We start from the raw sequence: 18,333 nt of genomic DNA, 5'->3' as shown, positions 1-18,333 counted from the left end.
CAGCTTACCAAAATTCGAGAAAACATTAAACCGGGCATAAAACCAGCATGTAGTGAAACAAGAGCTGTGGCGAAAGACCATGTAAACACACCAACCTCCAGCACTTTTCTGCATTAGAGAAAATAAAGGATGCATAAAGCAAGAGCAGCCCTGAGGAAGAGCTTAGGGGAAAAAAAAAGACAAACCTGCCGCCAAAAATCTTGGAAAGCCAACCACCAGGCAACCGGCTCAAAGGCATAACCCCAAAAGAAGGATGATTGGACAAGACCAGCCACAGAAGAGCTCTCCATCCAAACTGGTGTGACATTGGTATTATAGCACCTGCAATGCTCACCACACAATCATCATCTGTCTATCACATGATGATATCCAGAAGTGAAAATGAAAACTTTTTTGTTCAAGATGAAACAGAGACTCACTCACCAAATAGAGCGTATTCTTCATCTCTGTTTGACTTTGGAGAGAGGAGGACAGGTGGAGCAATATAGAGCTTGTGGAGAGAACAGTGTTAAATGTGGGTCCCGCTTCGGCGTCAAAAGCTTAGCATGATTATTGGAGGTTTTTAAGGTGGAGTTGGTAACGGAATAAAAGAATCCGTCTCTTAACTTTTAACTAAAAATGCTAAAAACCGGCTCTTAGGCCATGCGCATCAGGGGCTTTAGACGGGTTCACGGGCCCGAGTTCTAAGGCCGGAGTGATTAAAAAGCAATAAAAAATGGCTTTGTTTCGACGAAACGGGCCTTACGGTTGATCCGCTATGAAGCGGTTTTAGCCACGCGTCATGTCCTGCTTGGACGAAACAAACCGCTTAGAGGGGGAGGAAAGACGGGTTTCCCCGTGTCTCTTCTCATTTTCTCTTCTCGAAAGAAAAGCTAGGGTTTGTTGTGTGAGAGGCGATTATACGAGCGACGCCGAGTCTTGCCGTTTTTCTCGTTCAAATCGACGACGGAAAGTCTTCTCCACGACCTCTGGTGAGTATCGAGTAGATCGACGGTTTAATTTCGTCGATTTTGGTCCAAATCGTTTAGTGAGATTTGATATCAATTTGGGGTTTTCGAGTTTCGGATGTAAATCGATAACTGGGTTTTGATTAATTGATGTAAATCGACATGCGCGTTTAATTTATGGTTTGTTTTAAGGTTCATTTCTTTGGGATCTAAATCGAATTGTGAAAAAAAAATATTGGGGGTTTTTGGTGAGGGATCTAAATCCAGTAGTAGTATGATTAATGATTCTGTTCTCATTGATTTCTAATTGGGTTGCATTTTTTCATATTGTTGTGTTAAATATTGTCGATTAATTTGACAGGATTGTTGTGTGTTCTTGTTGCATGCATAGGACAGGAACATAATCATAGAACTATACATAGGACATGAATATAACCGGACTTGGCTCATTTAGAATTGTTTTCATGCATGATAGGATTAGACCTTTGAACCGAATTTTTGACATAGCAAAATAGATAGCATCAATGGTTACTAGTCGATTAACAGCTTCAGTATGCTTTCTTGAATGGAAAAACAAAACCACATTTTTGATTTCTATAGTTCTGTGGTCTTGTGTGGTCTATAGTAGTTGGATGCCATTTTTTAAATTGGAACTCGATTAATACATGTAATTGGAACTCGATTGTTGCAGATGGAAACTCCCCGAGAACCTCATTTCTTCAAGCCTCTTCTTCCTGGTTGGCAAAGTGGCGTGGTATTCTCAGTTCTTGAAGCCTATTTTTCCTTATTTTGTATGTTGGTATTTAGGATTTATGTTTAACTATTCCTTCTCTTACTTGCAGGCAATACCACTTGACTTCTACTCAAAACACATACAAGGGGCTGAGATCAATAAACCATGGAAGCTAAGTCGGACGCTTCGGATCAAATTTGGGAGGTGATCCGAGAAGGCAGGACACTCACCAGAGGTTGGAAAGAGTTCACCGAAGCACATGATCTTCGCATCGGTGACATTATCATCTTCAAACACGAAGGAGACATGGTCTTTCATGTGACTCCTTTTGGTCTTAGCTGTTGTGAGATTCAGTATACACATCCTCACATCGACGCTGATGATGCTCCTACTTTCTCATACGACTACTGCTTCTTGGCTGAGGTTACTGCTACAAATCAAAAGGACGACAAAATGGTGAGTAAAATTTTGACTATGTTACACACCATATTTAGTTATTTCTTTGTTTGTACTACTGCTTCTTGGCTGATGTTATTTCTATGTTTGTAGTTTCTTCCTGTGGAAGCTATGTGGTGTGGTGCTTTGAACCAACAATGCAAAGAGGTCAAACTTCAAAACAAGGAGGGAAAGTCATGGACTGCGAGCTTCGGATTTAGCGAATCAGACGGCGCATATTACATCAGTAGAGGGTCGAGAAAGTTCTGTCGTGATAACAGATGCACCAACGGAGCTTTGTTTGTGTTCAACGTGGTTGGAGACGGGATGACAACTCCATTACTGTGTGTATGTCCGGAAAGGAAGGAGTGTACTGAACTACTGATCAACCACTTCAGCAGAATCGATGGTAAGTCTTCTCATTTGACTTGTTTGTGTTGTCTATATCTTCAATGTTACTACTTTGCTTATGCTTTAACTTGTGTTCTCTTCTTCTACAGGTAGCATTGCTTCTACCTCACGAAATTAGATGGCTCTTTTGCGGTCTTTCCTCTCTATCATCTTAACTTGTTTCTTTTTGTATTTCGGTTTGTAAAACTTGAATGGTTTTTCTATGTGAACTTTTATGCTAAGTTAAACATTTTCGAACTTAATTCCTTTGTTGAATGCGTAGACTGATCATCGAACAAAATGTTTCTATGAATTGAATTTAAGTTAAGAAACAACAAAAAGTTTTAAAACATAGCTTTTCTACATCTGAAAACACAAACCAAAATATTAAAACATATTTTGAAACCAAAACTTAAACTCCAAAACTAAAATATAGCTTTTCTACATCTGAAATGGCACTCTTTATCCCGATGATATGTTCGAGATTTAGAGAATCATGATCGTTTGAAAGCTAATTTAGTCTAAAATATTTGGCAAAAGTTTGGTTTCTCGTTTTATGTAATCTACCCTTAATGTATTGAATAAAATGTTTTCATCAATTTTATAATATATTTTAATATTTTATTCATGTATTCTGAATAATTTTTAATTTAAAAAAATAAAAAAATATTATTATTTTATTTCTATGAACTCCTTCTTCGGGTCCACTAATGCAGAAAACAACAAATTCGGGTTCATAACTGTTCTTGGGCCCAGAAAAAATATTAAAAAAATTTGGTGAACCCCAAAGTGGGTTCACCAATGCTCATGCTCTTAAATAAGAGTTTTAAGAACCGGTTCTTAACTTTTTTAGTTAAAAGTTAAAAGACAAATTCTTATATTTAGCTAAAAAACCCACACTAAAATCTCCCAATAATCATGCTGCGTGACTCTCGTAAACTACCCCAAAGTCAGCATCTTTCTTCCAAACAAGTGGTTTAGAGATTTTTCAGACATTGTTTGGTAATTAAAAAAAAAACAAGTCTTTGAAGTTCGTGTTCTTCTTGCATACTAAAATAATAATATCTTTTGGGTAATGGAAACAAGTGACGAAATCATGATCGTCTTCTTGTTTATATTCCATAAGCACTTCTTTGGTCTAAATAATGCTACATCAAACAAAGATTAATCTCAAACCAGTGTGGAGAAGCAAATGGAGAAGCCAAAGTTCAAGACTGTTCAAGAGGTGATTGCATCCGGCGAAGGACTACCGGAAAGATATCTCCACACACCCACTACCGAAAGTCAACCACTTGACGCTCCCGTGCCGGAGATGGATATTCCGGCCATCGATCTCATCCTTCTCCTGTCTCCTTCTGAGTACGGTCGACAAGAGTTGAGTAAGCTTCACTCTGCGCTCTCTACATGGGGCGTTGTTCAGGTTTGACCCTTTTTAAAAAATATGTAGTAATTAAGTTCTGGTGAAAATCTTGGAGTTCTGATCTTTTGTTAACTGAAGCAGGTGATGAATCATGGAATGACAGAAGCGTTTCTTGAAAATATCTACGAGCTGACCAAGCAGTTCTTTGCGCTTCCGACCGAAGAGAAACAAAAGTACGCTAGAGAGATTGGTAGTATTCAAGGATACGGTAACGACATGATTCTGTCTGATGATCAAGTTCTTGATTGGATCGACCGTTTGTATCTCACTACTTACCCTGAAGATCAACGTAAACTTCACTTCTGGCCTGAGATTCCAGCTGGTTTCAGGTAAAAGTTCATACTTCTACTCAATGTTCAAAAAATCGTTAGGCCTTTATATTAGAGGCTTTATAGAGGAATTTTTAGAACACTGCTTTGGTTATTGACTTTGGTGATTTTTTCAGGGAAACTTTACATGAATATACAATGAAGCAACAAGTAGTGATTGAGCAGTTCTTTAAAGGCATGGCAAGATCGTTGGAACTAGATGAGAATTGCTTTCTAGACATGTATGGAGAAAACGCTATGATGGATACAAGATTTAACTTGTATCCACCATGTCCAAGGCCAGACAAGGTTATTGGTGTCAAACCACATGCTGATGGCTCTGCTTTCACTCTTCTCTTACCTGACAAAGACGTGGAAGGGCTTCAGTTCTTGAAAGATGGCAAGTGGTATAAAGCTCCTATCGTTCCTGATACTATTCTGATCAATGTTGGAGATCAGATCGAGGTAAGATCTCATGTAAAATATTGCAAATGGTTGGTGTAGAATTGAGATACTCTCTCGTTGGTGTTCAGATAATGAGCAATGGGATATACAAGAGTCCGGTTCATAGAGTGGTGACTAACAGGGAAAAGGAAAGGATATCTGTTGCAACGTTTTGTGTTCCTGGTGCGGACCAAGAGATTCAACCTGTAGATGCGCTTGTGACCAAGACAAGACCAAGATTGTATAAGACGGTTAAGAAGTATGTTGAGCTCTACTTTGAATACTATCAACAGGGTCGAAGACCGATCGAAGCTGCTTTGATCTGATGATACTTTTCAAGTCTTGTTCTTGGTTTTTTCACAAATGAATCTGTTTCTTTCATTGCTAGATCACTAAAGAGAATAATACAGTTGCTTTGATTTTTGAACTGTGAGGTCTGCATTGTGTTGCTACTTTTGAGAATACTATGAGGTCTGAAGTGAGATTGAGATTTGGGTGTGGTTGTGATTTGAATGTGAAGACCAGAATTACACTACAAGAAAAATGAGTTTTATTAGCGGAGGAAAACGCTATATAACGATACAATAGCGGTTTTTGAAGCGTTGTATCATCGCCCGTGATAATAGGTAAAGGACATTACATAGCGGTTTTTAACACTGCTATCTTTTCTTCCGCTACGATAGCGCTTTTCTATCTGCAATTAAATATTCTTTAATAGCGTATAATTTTTGTTATTATTACATTATTAAAAAATAAGAAAAAAAATAAGAAAAAAAATTTAAAATTTTATATATCAATTCTTTTATACCGATACATGAAAGTAAACTAAACTAAACCAATTTTTTAAAGAAAAATTGAAAAGCTAAACCTAAAACTAAAACCTAGTCTACGTTCTTTCTCCGCCTCTCTTCTTCTTCTTCTCTTGCCCGCCTCTCTTCTCTTCTTGCTTGAATCTACCTCCATCACTACAGCTAGCTTACCCTTCCTCTTCCATTATGACTTCGTAGGCCTCTTTTTGTGCATCGCCCGTCGTCTTCGTAACTCCCCGCCGTCTTCAACCTCTTTGTACGTCGGCCGCCGCCTCTGTCTCTGGATCATCATTACCTCCTTTATGTCATCATTATTCCAGATCTGTAAACAAAAGCAATAGATTTTATTTAAAAAAAGATGAAAAGAAGATGAACGCTTAAGTAGAGATAGACCAAGGGGAGGAGGCGAGGGGTCATGGTTTCCAGACTTGAGCAGAGGTGGTGAGCTTAAATCCGTGACGACAGACAGCAAGTTTGAGAGATCGTGAGATGAGGATTGAAGAGATAGTGAGAGAGGAGGAGACGAGAGATTGCTAGAGAAGAAGAGACAAGAAATGCAAAAAAAAAAAATATTAAAGTGAATCACTTATGCTCCTTAGATCGAGTTAAATCTACGGTGGAGATCAAATATAGAAGCTATCCTCACCCTCCTGTTTTCACCAATGAAAAAATTTTCTCTTTGTTTTATTAACTGACCAATTAGAAAAAAAAAAAAAAGATTAACAAAAGAATGAGTTATAACGATTGGATTAAAACCAATCAAAAATTGTTTTATTGTGTAACTAATTTTATTAATATATAACCTAAATTATCATTTACGTTTATAAAGTTAATGAAGAACTATTGAATTTCAGATTTAAAGTATAAGATTTTAGAGCAAAAGTCTATGTGATAGAGTTCTAAGGTTAGATTTAAGGTTTGAAAAATTAAATTTGAAAAGATTATATTTTTATAAGTATTATCTTTCAGATTTTTGATAAAAAAAAAGGTTAAGGTTTTGTGTTGAAATTCTGTGAGTATAGATATAATAAATTTATTTTAGTCTTAACGTGTATGTTTTAGTATTGAAATTTTAGAACTATCAAATATGAAGTTTATGATTTTAGATTTAGAGATTATGTATAATATAGGGTTTGTATTTAATGTATATAGGTTTGGTGTTTAATTTTAAAATATTTAAGTTTATAGTTCTATATTTAAGATTTGGAGTTTAATTTCTAAAATATTATAAGGATTATAACTATATTAGTTAAATTTAGCTTTTTAGAGTATATGGTTCAGAAGTTTGTTTAGGGTTTAAGGATTCAAAAAGTATACTATAATAACGTTTATTATTTTATGTGCTATTAAATGAATACTATCATAGCGTTTCCAATTATGCCGCTCTATCATAGCGTTTCCAAAAATACAAACGCTATCTAAAACCATCGGATATGTCAACTATAGCAGAAAACGAAAAAACGCTATCCTGGTCTGCTATTAAAACACATTTTTCTTATAGTGTTAGCTTGATTTTTTTGGAATGGTAGATGCCAAAGAAATTCCACAAGTGAATGGAAACACACAATAATAAAATATTCCTTCAGTTAATTTATCTTTTTTAGTAATTTTGATTACATAACTACTAGATGAATTAAATATTTGGGAAATTGGGAAAACAGTCCATATTGAAAATAGTCTATCTATATATACCTTTATTAATTTGTCAATATTGACACAATTACCTTTACATTTCCTAAATAATTATCAGATATTATATATAACTCAGAAAAATATAAAAATCTATAAACTCATGTGAATTTTTAACATGTTTAACTATACAAATTTTTTAAAAAAAAATTGTTTGCCAATCTATGTTTTCTAGAATATATATTATAACCATTTTTGCAAGGATATAATGGATATTCTAATTTTTATATACGTTTTAGATAGGTTATCTATCTATATATAAAATTGATTTTTTCTCTTCTGCTGACAAGTGGCAGGGGGTTTTTCAACACATGTCATCCAAGTATTTTTTTTACATTTTAGACACTTCTTTTTTTAGATTATTGCAATTTGGCCAAGTACTTTCTAATTGTACACTATCTAGTCATTTTCGCACTAACTATTATCGTATGAAGTTTGATAATCTATTTATTGTTCACTAGAATTATATTTACATATTTAATTTATTCACGACTAAAAATAACATAAATTTTGTTATTTTATTATTTTTACTATTTCCTATTATTTAATTTACAAATTATATATTTATTTAACTATTAAAAATATAAAATGACCAAACTAATAAGAAGAAATTAGAGTGCAATAACTTAATCAAAACATAAAACTTCCACTGTCAGAGAGAAAAAACAAAATATCATAGTAACACTAACTCAAAAAAGGTTTGGAGCTGAAAAAAGATCAACAAAGAAACTAACCTATCTCATCTTACCATATAATATAATGTCTTGGATAGAATAAACAGATGTCAGAAAAAAGTAAAAACATAAAATATGAGAAATCAATCTCCAGAACACAAAGGATCGCGATCAAGCACCAGCGCAAAAAAAAATCAAAAAAGTGGGTCAAAGAAAAAATAATCATCGTAAGAACAAAGTCACCACGAAACAAAAAGACGCAAGTCTAAAGCACCGGAAGCACAACCACCAGCTAAGAGATAAAAAAAACACCTCACAAACTAAACAAGCACATACAAGGCGTCCATGCCATCGAAAAACCACAAAACTCTGAATAGAAGAAACCAAATCTCCAAAAGACTAACTCCGAACACCTGCACCAAGGGATGCATGAGAAGAAGATAAACAACCTGAGTGGGGGAGAATGGAAGCCAACCACCAAAAAACAAAAGCTTAAGCTTGAGACCATAAACAACCTTTCAAGCGCACAAAGCATACGTAGAGAAAATACTTTTCAAGCCTGGAGTAGCAAATATGGCGAAAGGAAGAGCCACCAGAGACGTGATCAGCGATGACAGGTGCAACGAGATGAGAGAACAAAGAGATAAAAAGAGACAAAATAAAATCAACAAACCGTGTAGCCATCCTCGAACTATGAAAAAGAGATGGAAGTTAGATCACCAAAACCAGATCTTGAAAACCAAGACAAACAGAGACTATCGACGACAAACCAACGACGAGGAAGACAATATCAATGACAAGTAAACTCTGACCCAACCCAACGAGATGTAGTTTCTAACCTTAGCCAAAATCTAAGAAAAAAGAGGACCAATATTGACCGAAATAACCTACAACTTTGTAAGAAACAACCGCACGACATGGAACTAATATGTCTGATCTATAATAAATACCAGATAATCTCACAGAAAAAGAAGGTGAGGAAAAACAAGAGCTCGGAGGTGAGTCTTTTCCCAGTGATAGTGAGAAGCACTGCACACTGTAGAGGTAAATGAAATACATAGATGGTGACGGCTCAATGTCAAAATATGGGGAAGAGTGCAAAAAACATCTAAAAAGAGTAATGTTAAGAAATGTGAAAAATCAAAATACAATTTTGACGTCGTTAATCTTAGAATCAACAAATGCCTAAAAGAAAAGTTATTGAAACTCAATATGTTTTACATCCGAAACTCACTTCACCACTAACAAGTAGCATTATACATACAACAACACATTATTAAATGACAAACACATAATATATTAACTTATTACCTACTACTACATAATATAATAAAACACAAAATAATGATCTTCGCAAATAAATATTGACCACATAATCACATCATCCAAAAAATCATATTTAAAAACAATAAAATAATATTCCGCGTATATATTGTAACGTTTTCTCTGTGATCTAAATATAGAATACGCTAACTTCTGTTCTAACCGCTTTTATTTGTTAATACAATACATATTTTAAGCTTTGCACTGTATTTTAAAAAACATGAAAATGTTAATTTATGTTCTATTTTTTACTTTACTATCTTTCTTAGATAAAACAACTACTATTACGTGTGTGCTATGTTTTAACGGATTATAATTTATATTCTCACCATATCTTTATCGTTCTACCATGCTGAGAACATATAATATATATTTTGGTTTAATCTATTTTTTAATCTGAGAAATTTTAGGAAACAATCATAAATGATTTTATTTAAACTTATATGAGTTATTTTTTAAAAAATTTTGAATATAATTATTATAAAATACATGATTTTTATTTTGTTAAAAATTTGATGTTATGCATAATGTAATTAATATGTATATTTGACTTATATATAATTACAGTTAAAGCGTCGTGTTATGTTTTTTATTTATATGTAAATAAAATATTTCAAAATTTTGATTTTATATACAATATAAATAAGTTTTTTTTTAGTTTTATATTTTTATTTTTATTAATTTTATCAGTTTTTTAGTTTTATTTTTTTTTACGTTTATTTGATTTGTGTATATATAATTAAAATATGAAATTAAATTATATTCTAATGAAATATCTTTTTATCTTTTTACTATTTTATCAAATACAGCTTTGATTATATACTATAAATATATTTAAAATACTGTATAAATTACATAAATAAAAATACGAAATTAAATTATATTTGGATGAATATATTTTTTCTTTTTAATTTTTATTAAATATAGAATTGATTATGAATTATACATATATTTAAAATATTTTACAAAATACATAAATTATTAGTTTAATAAATAAAAACAATATAAACTACATAAATTCGTAATTATTAAACATAAACTGTAATTTAAAAATTAAATTAGAGGATTATAAGGTTAATTTCATATTAAAAATAATCAAAGGTATAGACAAAATTATAAAGTCAGGTATTAAATGTCAAATAGATTTTGAATATGGCCTTATTAATTAACCAATTTCTCCTTAAATATTTCAATTTTTCTTCTAAGTATTTCAATTTTTCTTCTAAGTATCAAACTAAAATGTAAGAGAATATATAAACTGGTTAACTATCACTCTTTTGGTTCTGGTTCCATAGACATGCTTTGGACAATAATTGAAACAACACCCATTAACAAAAGAAAAATGAAACAACGCAAATATTGAAACCGTAGAAAAAGAATATCAAAGCATATAAAATCAAGCAACACAGAAAAAAATAATTAGTAGATTATACCATTTGTCTCCATCTTAACCGGAAATTTATGACAATTTGCACTTCCGAATTTGTTCGGTCAGAGAATTAGATTATTATTCCACAATCTCGCAGCTCCATACAATGTCCATATATACGCAGTCACACAGCCGTACGTATGCAGAATTATTATGTGGATATTAGTAAAATGGGATGTGTTTGCAGTAAGCACTTAGGAGGAACAAGAACAAGGCATGAAAACATCTCGCTTCTTGCTTCTCAAACCTTTTGTAAGTCTGTCAATACACATTAATTTTGACACATGTTTAGTTACTAACTTACGACGTAGTTATTATTAGTTATACTGCATGGAGGTTTACTTATTTTACACGAATTGGTAGAGACCAGAGAGTAACATCTTTAACTGGTCTTGAGGGTTTGCAGTTAGCGATGCTGAGGTTGAAGTTCTACATGAATTGTTCACCAAACTCACTTCTTGTGTCAGTAGCGACAACCTTATAACCAAAGTTAGACTCCAAAATATATATTCTTTTCTACAATGTGAATAGAAAAGGTGTGCTTGTGTTATGACTATATATAGGTTTGTTTCAGGAAGGTTTTCAGTTTATCTTAACCAAGGACACCAAGAGACGAAGTCTTTCTACGGAGCGGGTAGAATTTCTACTATATGTATATAAATTAAACTTCTTGTAGTCAGTCCTGCTTTTATTACTGAGACAGACATGATCAATTTATATTTCTCACACGTACTTCTCTTAATAATCTTAAAGAAAGTACAATATTCTATGTAACTTTACATTACTCATATCATACGTATACATGCAGATGTTTGGATTGTTCGATATGAGAAACGATGAGGCAATTGATTTTGGAGAGTTTGTACACTCTCTCAACATTTTCCATCCGAACTCCACCCAAAGAGATAAAGCCTTATGTATAGTTGAAATTTTACTATATATTTAAAAAAAAAAAACTATAAACCATGATTTTTTGTGTGTGATAAAGGTCCCATGTTAAATCTTATCACTTGTTTATAAACAGTTGCATTTCGGCTATATGATACTCGTCAGACTGGATTTATTGAACCGGAAGAGGTACGTCGGTCATTGTTGTCACACAAAATAACAAGAACACCAAAAATAAAAGAAACTAAACATATATCTCTAATACCGTATAAGAAGAATCACAGGTGAAAGAGATGATAATAGACGTTCTAGAGGAATCAGAACTGATGCTAACCGAGAGTATCATCGACTCGATTGTGTCTAAGGTAGATAATTATGTATAAACGCAATTTACGAAACTAAAGGTTATAGACCGGTTTAACATTTTAGTTATTTATTATATACTGTTCATATCTTTTTATATCACATCACCATTTCTGTGTTGATTTATCACACTAAACATAGATACATACAATAAAAAATCTATAAATTAATAATGTTAGGACTATGGTATTTTATTAATTTATAGAGTTATTAATTTACAAAAGTTGCTTTTTTAGGTTTTTTTTCTATTTTTACTTATAAAATATGAAAATAGTTGATTTACTGTATATATTGATATACATTAATTAAATTTTAGAAATTAGACTTTCATATTGTTTTACGACATTATTTGATGTATATTTTTATGTTTCATAGAATTCAAATGTGATTTTCGATATAATTTTACAAAATATTATCATAATATATTGAAATTTTAAGAAAAATAGAGATACTTTCATTGTGAATATAAAACCAACAATATAATGTTTAGTTTGTACTTATATATAATATATATATATATAGATTATTAGTTTATGATTTTAATGGGATAATATATTTATATAGGACTTTCTAAAAAATTATCATCTTATTATTTTATCGACTTATGTCATAAACCGGCATAACTTGGGACCGGAGAAATTATAGTATTTATTATTTATCAAATATTAATTTATAGAGTTTCTAGTATCAAATTTATAAGGTTTCCTAAACTAGAATTACACATCTTAATAAGATGAAAATCATATCCCTAAAAATCTTGATTGTCATTAGTTGTGATTGTTAAAGTCTCAAGTGTGATTGCCTTGGTGGTTGATAGTGGGAGATCGATATCTCACTAAATTTTGCAGACATTTGAAGAGGCGGACAGGAAGAAAGATGGGAAAATAGATTTGGAAGAATGGGAGAACTTTGTGGCCAGGCATCCTTTGATTCTCAAGAACATGACCATCCCTTTCTTGAAGTAACTTGCTTCTTTCCATATAACATATATACACATTTAACTTTATAAATACGTGGAATTTTTTTTTGGAAAAAATGAACCTTTTCTTAATGAGTGCTTCTTTTTAAAACATCTCTGGGCACCAGCTTCCGGTTCTATACTGCGTGTATATTCTTCTTGTCATATTTCTCTCTCTCTCTGTGTAATTTTTCAGTGTTTTCTTCTTTGATTAGCCATTTGTGTATCCTTGTCCTTCATAAATGAAGACATTTTTCTTATATCGAGCCTTTTCATTTCAGGGACTTACCACGAACTTTTCCATGCTTTCTCCAATAAAAGTCAGATACTGACAGGTGATGATGGGTTGTCGATGGCTAAAGAGTAGAAGGATCAAAGGTTCTTTTAGAAAATGATAATAATCAAATGCAATATGCATATTCTTTTGTAACAAAATGTCTTTGCATTATTGTTGGCCTAATGGCCTATAACAAGATCTTTAAGGTTCAGTGAGAGTTTTATATGGCTATGGACTGGTACTTGTTCACATTAGAATAGCACTAGAAACACAATACTATTTCACAGTACATTATTATTGATTTTTTTAATATTACACATTGTTAATATTATACAAGTACATTTTCACATAGTTATACGTTATTAGTGCATGGCACACATGAGTTCCAGGTACTTAACATTCATCATCAAAGCCATGGAGGAAACAGAGAACTAACCTTATTGCTTCTGTTTATTTCCATGCTCTTATTATACTATCTTATATAAACCATCACCCTGTTGAAGCCTTCTCATTCTTCATGATCATATGGAAAGATTTAACTCTATCTTCCCCAACGATCTCTCTAAGAACATCATCTTCAATCTTCTCAGCTTGCCAAAGAGACGGATCCTCAACAAAATCCTCACTAAATATCATACTCGAAACCCATTCTTTCACGTCGTCCTCTTGTACTTGTCTTCCTCCAACGTTCCTCTAGACAGGAGCTGATAAACATAAACAACTTTCTGTTGTCCCGGTCTGAACGCACGAGCTATGGCTTGCTTTGTCTTTGAAGGGTTCCACTCCGAGTCAAGCATGATGACCCTTGACGCCGCGGTTAAGCTAATCCCTTCTGCGCAAGCCGTGATCGAAGCTAACAAGACTCTTGATGGGTTTCCAGGCTCTTCAAACTTGTCTATCACTCTACCTCTCTCGAAAAGCTCTTGATCACCCGTTAAGGTCAAGATCTCTCTCCCTCTCTGCCACCTGAAAATGCTCTCAAACAGTTCTATAAACAGACGGATCGGTGCAATGTTGTGGCAGAAGATCAAGATCTTCTCCCTCTTGACCACTCTGAACACTAGGTTAAGCACAAACATGACTTTAGATCCTTTCTTCGCGTCGTGCTTGAGCCTTTCGATCTCTAAAAGTTCTTGCGCGTTCAAGAACTTGGCGCAACAGGCTGAGGTCTTGACCAACCAAGGATGTATAGCTGCTAATGTAACAAGAAGCTCGAGCTCTAGTAGAAACCCGTGATAAGACGCCATCACGTTTCCAAGCTTTGTGAGGATCTTATGCTGTATATCCGTTGAGTTCATCAACAACGTATAGATCTGCAAACCGGGAAGAGCATCGCCGCCGCCACTTCCTTCATAGTTATCAATGAAGCTAGTAGTCATGTTCCTCAGCATGTTGAGACCTTGAAGACGTTCATCTCCCACACCAGCGTCAATCTTCTTGGCGATGTTATCAAGAAAGAACTTACGAGCTCTGTTCTCAAGAAGGTGAGGCGCTTTATTCACGCCTTGATTCGCCTTGAACTTCTTATCCAACTCCATTAGAACTTCATGAACAAACTTTGGTCTAGCTAGACACAAAGTGTTGAAGTACTCACAGAAGTTGTTTTGAAACAAAGTGCCAGAGAGAAGTATTCTCAAGTCAGTACCAACTTTCATCAACCCTTTGCGTAGTCTCGACTTAGTACTCCTAGGGTTATGTCCTTCGTCGAGAATAAGAAGGCCAGGACTCTCTCTTAGCACCTTGGCCATGTACTTCCTGTGAGCAAACTTGGAGTCCTCCCTCATCAAAGTCAGAAACGAGGTGTAACCCATTACAAGAACGCTAGGGTGGGCGTGCCATTTCTGTATCTTCTCTAAGCAGTCAAGAACATGCATAACATCTTGGCTAGGTTTAGGAACTCTATTGAAGTTAACTACACTGTTCTTCTTGAATACACAGTAGGTTCTTCGTCCATGGATCAAATGAACAGGAACTGGGATCTCCCTTTGATGAACTCCTTGTACCACGTGTAGAGAGTTGTTTTTGGAGCAAGAACCAAAGGTCTCTTACCAGGAAACAGCTTTAAGTAGCTTGTGAGGAAAGCAATCATTAGGAAAGTTTTACCAGCTCCTGGAGCATGAGAGATCACACAGCCTCCTATGTTGTCTGAAGTGGGATCCATAAGAGGAGGCTCCACAGATCCTGCTAGGTTTCTCCAGAGAAACTCGAAAGCTCGCCGCTGATGCATATGGAGTTTCCTCTTAAGGTGAGGTATTAATGCCCAAACGTTATCACTTTCTTCAGCTGTAAGCATCTCAGGAGAATCGTTTGACATAGTGAAGTCTTTGCTTGTGGATTTTTTGTGGCTCAGTTTAGTCTTTATGTCATCTTCTTCTATCTGCTTAGTCTCTATAGTCCACTTCTTATGTTTAGCCTATTCAAACCAAACCACAAACACAATCAATTAGTCCATTCGATTCATATTAAGTGTCGTTTTAGCATTTAAATTTTGTTTCGGTTATAAGTATCATTTTACATTTCCTATACATGTAGTAGATAAAATTTCCAGCTCTTATCTTTATATTTGAATTCATTAATTAACAAAAATCAAACAAAATAATGTATTAATAGGGATAAACAGAAAAAATTACTAGTTTTCTAATTTTATGTGCAAAAACCTTAAACCATTCTTGATGGAGTATTGAGCGAAGTAACATTATATGTTTGTAAAGTGGTGAGGAGTTTCACTTACAAAAGGTGCAGAAACATGTTTGATCTCACTTCCTACATGACCACATAACCTACAACACATCCCAATCTCTTCATCCAGCATATATTCATGTTCACAACCACTTTTCGCTTTTTCAAAAGCCTCATTGTCCACTCTTACCTACATTATCAACATGTATATAATAAAGTTTTAAGAGATACGAGGAGATATTTGGAAGAGAATCATATAAATAATACCTCATTGTCGTCAAGAATGTAAGAAGAAGCCAGGCAGAGTTCCATTTCTCTCCATAACATATCATTCTCTGAAGTCTCTCCCTCACCATCCTCACTAGAGGCTCCTCCCATCTCCCATCCATGCGGTTTAGAAGCGAAGTTCGTCTTCTTTAACTCCTCCCACTGGTCAACAACACTGGCCGGCTCGTTCAAGGATGCAATTGTTGAATCGATGTTGCTCATGTATGCATCTATCAGCTTGTTATAAGCACCTGCGCTTAGTGTTACTTTCTTATACACCTTTGGTTCATCAGAACACTTATTCTTTTGAGCAGCTGACCGCGATGATGATCTGGTTACTCGTGTTTGAACCGACTTCACCACGTGGTTAGGACCTTTCCAACATAGATCAGACTCCATCATCTCTTCCATTTCAGTTGCTTTCTTACCAAACTTAGCAGACTTGCTTCGGTAGTTCTCAATATCATCAAAGTACTGGTTTCTTGAGAAACCGCCACCTTGGTCCAAGCTATTAGCATTAAGACCAAACTGTTCCAATGGTATAGGATCAAACACTGGAGTGAAAGGAATCACAGTCAGCCCAAACTTCTCTTTCCGACCAAGTTCACGTCCTCTCTTCTTATCTATCATAACAATCTGACCTTGTCTACGTTTTGGTATCACTTGTAGAGACTTCCTTTGTTTTACACCAGGTCCACGTCTTCTCTTCTTCTCTACCATAACAATCTGACCTTGTCTACGTTTTGGTTTCAATCGAAGTGACTTAGATCTTTTTATCTTGAACAAATCATTTTGAGTATCATCATCCTCCTCATGGCCACTATCTTCTTCTTCGTAGTAGTAGTACTCATCTTCCATACTAACTACATCCAACTTTTCAAACCGGTATGGCATCATCCGCACCCAACCATCATTTGTATCTAGCTGATAATCACATCCGGTATACCTATCCGGTCTCATAACTCTTCTCTTGGACCGACGCAGTTCCACAACATCATCTTCTTCAGAGTAGAGTTCTGTTTCTTGGTTCACTTCAAGATCTACTATATCCGCAGGATTAAACATAACCACTTTGGATAAAGAGACACCGTCTTCCACCGTTATATTCATAGAGCTCAAAGAGCTGCTAGAGGCTTCATCCGTTACAATCTCATAAACCATCTTGTTTTGCACTGTTCTGACATGAAACACAATGTTTTTCATTACCGAAGTGACAAGCAACCAAGAAAGATCCGGCAAGAAGTTTCCTAACGAGAGTCTTGTTTTCATCAGTGTAGTGCAGTCCTCAGAGAACTTCCACCTGTAAAACTGATCACCACTTTGTTCCTTGTAAAACTTTTGGAGGATGGAGATTTGGTTTAGACCGATGATCACGGAGTCTCTGTTGATTCTTTGTCCTTCCATTCCAATGCAGCCTTGGTCTATGTAAATTTTGACATAGATCTCGCATGTGCATTCAGATTCATGTGGCTTCCTCTCTATAGAAACAATCCTCGCGTCGATCCAAACCTATTCAAGAAAGAACAGATCATACATGAGCTGAATAGTATTTTTGGTTAGAGTGTTTCAAAGTTGCATGCACATACCGGTTCCAAGTCATCTTCATGGAGAGGGTAGAGAACACAAACATCGATACCAGGTCGGAGGAAACATGTGCAGTCGTTCAAGGTAGCCTTTCTTGATCTGAGACGAAGCCTTTGGAAGGGACGTATATCTTCCAGTATATAACCGTTCTCTAATAGAGGTACTGTCATCTTTCCATGTTGGATCCTTATGTATTCAACAGGGTTCCATGTACCACAGGAGAAGATCTCGAAAGCTACACATTTAGAAAGGTTTCTCTCCATTAGTCAAAGTAATCCAGTCCACACTTTTGACACTCTGAGTTGCATATATAAAGCAACACTTACGGAATGGATCAAATGGATGCTTCAAATCATAGAAACGTCTTCTCTTCATCTTTTTTTTAATGTTTTGGGTCAGTTAACCCAAACGCATAGTACCTGAGGATCTTGTGATGGAAACAAAAGTAAGAATGAGTACTGAAAGGACCAGGTACAAGTAGACATGGGCGAGATAAGTATAACTTTTGTCCATAGCCGTAAATATGATAAGTATAACGAGAAACCGGCTAGGAGTTGGTCTAGTGGTTAATTTTTTTAGATTATATAGTAGGTTCCAGTCTAGGGTCTTTTTTTCAAAAGAGGAGAGTGAATTTAAAATAGTTTACGTCTCTAAGAGAGGTACGGGCCTGCGGTTCAAGACGTTCTAATCATTCAAAACAAAGTTATAACGAAAAA

At 34.7% G+C, this 18,333-nt stretch overlaps 3 protein-coding genes, 1 long non-coding RNA gene and 2 pseudogenes across 4 annotated transcripts; 4 read left to right on the top strand and 2 right to left on the bottom strand.

Moving 5' to 3' along the window:
• The first annotated feature begins 1,845 nt into the window (after window positions 1-1,845).
• Window positions 1,846-2,644, top strand: LOC125592733 (B3 domain-containing protein REM10-like). The gene is made up of 3 exons (XM_048768116.1): window positions 1,846-2,136; window positions 2,230-2,524; window positions 2,616-2,644. The coding sequence occupies exons 1-3, from the start codon at window positions 1,846-1,848 to the stop codon at window positions 2,642-2,644; spliced, it is 615 nt and encodes a 204-aa protein (XP_048624073.1).
• Window positions 2,645-3,476: 832 nt separating this feature from the next.
• LOC106439500 (codeine O-demethylase-like) lies at window positions 3,477-5,169 on the top strand. The gene is made up of 4 exons (XM_013880953.3): window positions 3,477-3,925; window positions 4,007-4,254; window positions 4,371-4,698; window positions 4,767-5,169. The coding sequence occupies exons 1-4, from the start codon at window positions 3,698-3,700 to the stop codon at window positions 5,001-5,003; spliced, it is 1,041 nt and encodes a 346-aa protein (XP_013736407.2). The 5' UTR covers window positions 3,477-3,697; the 3' UTR covers window positions 5,004-5,169.
• Window positions 5,170-5,442: 273 nt separating this feature from the next.
• LOC125592374 lies at window positions 5,443-6,960 on the bottom strand. The gene is made up of 2 exons (XR_007328281.1): window positions 5,880-6,960; window positions 5,443-5,808 (listed from the first exon to the last, which is right to left on the bottom strand). It is a non-coding gene; the product is annotated as an uncharacterized LOC125592374 (long non-coding RNA).
• A 3,764-nt stretch (window positions 6,961-10,724) lies between these two features.
• On the top strand, window positions 10,725-13,298 carry LOC125592373 (calcineurin B-like protein 5). The gene is made up of 8 exons (XM_048767414.1): window positions 10,725-10,853; window positions 11,008-11,090; window positions 11,176-11,235; window positions 11,410-11,518; window positions 11,626-11,678; window positions 11,774-11,854; window positions 12,701-12,813; window positions 13,092-13,298. Exons 1-8 carry the CDS (start codon window positions 10,742-10,744, stop codon window positions 13,126-13,128), a joined length of 648 nt encoding a protein of 215 aa, XP_048623371.1. The 5' UTR covers window positions 10,725-10,741; the 3' UTR covers window positions 13,129-13,298.
• A 46-nt stretch (window positions 13,299-13,344) lies between these two features.
• LOC125592372 lies at window positions 13,345-18,069 on the bottom strand (annotated as a pseudogene).
• Window positions 18,069-18,333, top strand: part of LOC125592732 — a 1,551-nt pseudogene continuing 1,286 nt past the window's right edge.

Source organism: Brassica napus, chromosome C9 (assembly GCF_020379485.1).
Source record: "Brassica napus cultivar Da-Ae chromosome C9, Da-Ae, whole genome shotgun sequence".
Taxonomy (NCBI): Eukaryota; Viridiplantae; Streptophyta; class Magnoliopsida; order Brassicales; family Brassicaceae; genus Brassica; species Brassica napus.
This window is presented reverse-complemented; position numbering and strand designations above follow the sequence as displayed.